Below are 3,205 nucleotides of genomic sequence, written 5' to 3' on the forward strand. Positions count from 1 at the left end.
TGAAACAAGAAATCAGAGGAAAGTCATCGACGGAAGATCAAGAAGTACGACCATCCAGTAAGGGCTAGGAACCAGGTGGGAATCAACAGATAATTGAATGGAACTTTTGACCAAAGTTGATGTAGCACGTTTAACAGCTCAATTAGAGTAAAAATGGGGAGCGGTGTGGCTTCGCTAACGTGCAGGTACAAAAAGAAATCTGTCTTTGGACCTAGAGGTATAGATCCATCGAGTCCATGTATGGCCTGACTCATTCAAGACACGAACGTTAGGGTGCCCATAGGCGTTTATGTAAGAGCAGAAAGGAACGTTACTTACCTGAGGCAATAAGAGCCGCTGGCGGTGCCGCTGGGTTGGCTTGGAACTGATACAGATCCGTGTTGGTAGCCATGAGCGATTTGATCTTGAAGCGCTGGTCAGTTTGCATAGAACACTGCTTGCGGTCAAAGTTGAAGCGAAAGTCGTGCTTCACAGCTGCTGGAATTGAAAGCAGACTGAATTGAAGCTGAGGAGCATACAGGACGCCATGAAGGATAAGCCTTCCTCATACTTGATCTCCATCAAGTAGGGGTGAATAAAGTACGGGTCATCATGAAAGGCTGCTCCCTCGTACTTCTGGCAGATGTAGCTGAATATCTCGTAGGATGTCGTGATATTTTTGACCAGCCGCACGTGCATGTTATTTATCGTTTTCATCAAGAAGGCTTTGGTCTTGGCTTCTTGTCGACGGCGTTCGCGCTGGCTAAGAGGCTGACGCGGCTCTTTCTTGGCGCGTTTGCGTGCACGCTAGCCTCTCGCTGGTTAAGTGAACGAGCAGCCGGGAGGTCCTTCCTCTTGATTGACGTGTCGGAGTTGGCTCCAGAGTCTTCGTCCGAGCCCGAGGGCGGCTTGAGCTCGTCGTCGCTCTCGTCGTAGTCCACAGCGTCGGAGTCGATTTCGACGTTCTTGGTACCGTTGGGATGCGGCTCATCGTTGGCATTAGCCATATCGCTGCCGCTGTCTTCACTCTCGTCGTCAGACACACCATCGTAGTCGGGCTGCTTCACGTAGCCGAGTAGGTGCTTGCCATCTAGTGCTGCGCACACACGGGTCTTCCAGACGTCGAAGTTCTCGGCGCCGATGAGGCGAGGGAAGTCGTCGCTTGAGGCTTGGCTTGGGCTCATAACCTATAACTCGTATAACAGGTCGAGAAGAGTAGATAGAAGAAGAAGACGTACTTGTAGGCGTCAAAAGACGAAGTGGGCACTTTATTAGTCTTAGGAAGCCAGCCACTAATAGCTGCACACCAGCCATTAGTGCTAATAGAGTTTAAGCTAGTCATAACGGCTTAAACAGGACCTCCTAAATCTCATTATAGTATCTTAGAGAGATTCGCTCAAGGTAATCATACTGACTTCAACACGGTTGTACCAATATATCCATAATTTATGTCCAGTTTTTTTAAATTTTTTTTTTGAAAGTTCGGTTTCCCACTTTTGTACTCGTTAGTCTCTTTTCACGCCATGAAACCTCGAAAACAATGGTTTGGTTTTGCCATCTATGCATATTCTCAGCAGTCTGACGATATTTAGACGAAGACAGGCACTCCTGGTCGTAGGTTCCAACATGTGGGACGTTCTAGGAGAGCTCAGTTGCCACGCTGCCAATATTGATCGATATCCGACTACGATGCATTGCAGCTTCAACTAATCCTCGTGAGCGAAAAAATAATAATTTTCGTCGCGTAAATGCCTATCAAAGTATGTTGAGGACTATGCCGAAAACACATTTGAATCATACCGAGGACGTGTATGAACCATACATGTCCTCGGCATTATCCTTAGCATACGTCGGAACTGGGTTAACAGGGTCCTTCTGGATGTTACAACCGGCCCCGTTAGCGATAAATTGCACACCGAGGGCAGACGACTATTCATTGCTCTCACCATCAGCATTTCTGTTCTTTTGCCCACAAATGGGCATCGCTTCCATGGATGATATTAATACTCTTGCATCCCCGCTCCCGCGAAGTGAACGAACGGTTTATAGCGACTCCTAGCAACTTGTCATGCTGCCGTGGTGGTGGACATATTTGAAGCGAAAATGATTGCTTCATTCAGTGGGTTAGGCCGTACATGTCCGCAACAGTATCGGTTCAATCCGCGTCTTCCTACTTCTGGTCTCCGATACCTCCAAACGTCAAAATGGCAAATTCGTAGTTGAATGTGGCAGTTCAAAATGACAGCCATTTTGAAGTTGAAAAGGTGTAGGCCGCAGTATAGTGATCTTCTTCGTTTATCGAGATCGAATATGTGCAGCAGAGTTGGTTTATCCATTCAGCAGTCGTCCGGGAAACTAAGCCCGGCTGGACTAGCAGGCATTAGTGAGATAAAGCCACGGTTAGACAGAGATCCTTGCCGACCAACTTGTAGTACAAGCCTCGTACGACTGTCGGAATGGCCCATTATAGTAGAGAAATTCTTCTTTTTTGTCGGTTAGTTTTTCTGGCAGCTTGTGAAGCAATTTTTTGGGTTGGTTCAACATTAGAATTATTTTTTTGCAATGTAGCTAAGAAGAGCTCGACGACGACGTGCACTCTTGACCTTCACCTCCGTCGTTCGGGACGTACCAGCAATGTTTTGTAGCCACACCACCCACACTAGTCGAGTTAAAACTCTCCGCATACGACCACTTGTCATCTGCCGTGTGATACTGCAGCTTCTTCGACGCAGTAAGAGAAAAGAAACCATACTCCGTACCGTCGTACACCTAAAGATTCTCCACATAACCTTCCGCATACGTCGGGATGCCACTAGCGGACTCCTTAATGATACCACCACCGGCGCCGTTATCAACGAAATGGACACCAAGAGACGACGATTTTCTCCGTGCGTGTGTCCATTTAACCAAAGGTGGACACCTGTATCATTGATAATGTCAAACCACTCCTGCATACCTGCTTCGGCATAATGAGTTGAGTGACTATTGACAATTTTCCACGTTGCCGTCGAATTGGCAATGTTTGCCTTAAGTTGCGTACTCGAGTCGTCAGCCCAAGAGGTAAGTTGCGCAAGACATGCATCGTACATGTCTGTATCGCCGCCGCAGCACGCGTCGTCACCACGTGCAACGTTATCACACGCATCGTCGTCATCTCCAGCGTACCCGTAACACTGGCAGCATGTTTTTAATGCTCCGTGCGAGTCAGCATCGTTCGAGTCGACAT

At 47.7% G+C, this 3,205-nt stretch overlaps 1 protein-coding gene across 1 annotated transcript; it reads right to left on the reverse strand.

The window, feature by feature from the left end:
• Positions 1 to 2,547: 2,547 nt before the first annotated feature.
• Positions 2,548 to 3,133, reverse strand: PITG_21484 (uncharacterized protein; the record flags this gene model as incomplete). Its single annotated transcript, XM_002895021.1, has 4 exons — positions 2,548 to 2,697; positions 2,764 to 2,799; positions 2,847 to 3,070; positions 3,121 to 3,133. 4 exons carry the CDS (start codon positions 3,131 to 3,133, stop codon positions 2,548 to 2,550), a joined length of 423 nt encoding a protein of 140 aa, XP_002895067.1.
• Between the last annotated feature and the right edge of the window lie 72 nt (positions 3,134 to 3,205).

This window comes from Phytophthora infestans, genomic scaffold, assembly GCF_000142945.1.
Source record: "Phytophthora infestans T30-4 supercont1.292 genomic scaffold, whole genome shotgun sequence".
Taxonomy (NCBI): Eukaryota; Oomycota; class Peronosporomycetes; order Peronosporales; family Peronosporaceae; genus Phytophthora; species Phytophthora infestans.